The sequence below is a fragment of the Fopius arisanus genome, unplaced genomic scaffold (genome assembly GCF_000806365.1).
Source record: "Fopius arisanus strain USDA-PBARC FA_bdor unplaced genomic scaffold, ASM80636v1 scaffold00064, whole genome shotgun sequence".
In the NCBI taxonomy this organism is placed as follows: Eukaryota; Metazoa; Arthropoda; class Insecta; order Hymenoptera; family Braconidae; genus Fopius; species Fopius arisanus.
In genome coordinates, this window is record NW_011887803.1 from 87,311 (window position 1) to 88,463 (window position 1,153).

Below are 1,153 nucleotides of genomic sequence, written 5' to 3' on the forward strand. Positions count from 1 at the left end.
TTTTTTTTTTTTTTCCTCTCCTAGTTGTGTTGTACCAACCGGCAATGATGACGATGATGAGACCGACGACAGTGCACGGGACTTTGTCAAATTGCCTGGACGGTTGTCGTGATTGTTTTTCACTCGTTTGAAGTGGAAAAATTCATTTGAAAAACTCCAACTCATGCGCTGAGATTTTTTCACACGTGCCGGTGACATCGTGGGACTTTGGATCCACTAACGAGGACATTTCGATTGATTGATTGACTCGTTTTCAATAATGGTTCATTGATTTTCCACGATTTTTCCTCTGTGAATAACGATTTTCATCACCGATCACGGTTATTTAATCTGAAAATTGATTGTCGGGTGATTAAAAAATAGCCGGTCAATTGATTTTATTTATTTATCAATTATTTTTTTCGAGTGTGGGAAGATCGGGCGTCGGACGAGAGGTTGAAGTGAGAATTTTTGCCGGTTTATCGAGTTTTGGGAAGATGATCGGTCTGGCTGGTGTTGCACTGGTGTTTCTACTGGGACTTGCGGGTCCTGGGGGTGAGGCCAGGAAGGTCGCACCTCTTATTGAGGATGAATGGGCCAGGAGACCCCATCGGGCTGCCGGTGAGAATTTTTATGACTTTTTTCCCGCCTTTCTATGATTTCCTGGGGAAACCCCAGTACCCCCCCACCACATGGATAAATTATTTTTTTAAATCCACGTGAATTCACAGAAAAATCGAAAATATCTGCAACTCCCTGAAAAATAATTTTTGTTCATATTTTTTATATTCTGTTATATTTGTGCATTTATTTATTTTCATTTGACATTTATAAATCGAGGAAATTCTTGGAATTCTTGGAATTATTCCTGATAAACAATTGGAATATTATGTAGAAGAATCAAATCAATCAGAAAATGGAGAATCAAATGTTTCGGATTTTAACGCGCAGAAATCGTTGCGACAATCAATCGAATTGACGAAATAATATGAAACAGAAACAGAAGTTTCCCCGATATCTCGAAATCGTCGGGCCCTATCAATTTTCTCGTATAAACATTTTCCATAGAAAAAGATGAGAGCTACAAAAGATGTACCCATGAAAAACCCGTTATCCCCCTTGAATTTCGAGATATCGGCGAAAATCTGATGGGGACAGAATCGCAGTTATTCGA

The 1,153-nt window shown here is 39.1% G+C and overlaps 1 protein-coding gene across 1 annotated transcript in view; it reads left to right on the plus strand.

The window, feature by feature from the left end:
• The first annotated feature begins 6 nt into the window (after nucleotides 1-6).
• sog (short gastrulation) overlaps nucleotides 7-1,153 on the plus strand; it is a 29,737-nt gene continuing 28,590 nt past the window's right edge. Inside the window, exon 1 of the mRNA XM_011308961.1 lies at nucleotides 7-600. Coding sequence (XP_011307263.1) covers nucleotides 477-600 — 124 coding nt within the window. The 5' untranslated portion in view covers nucleotides 7-476. The remainder of the gene's footprint in view (nucleotides 601-1,153) is intronic.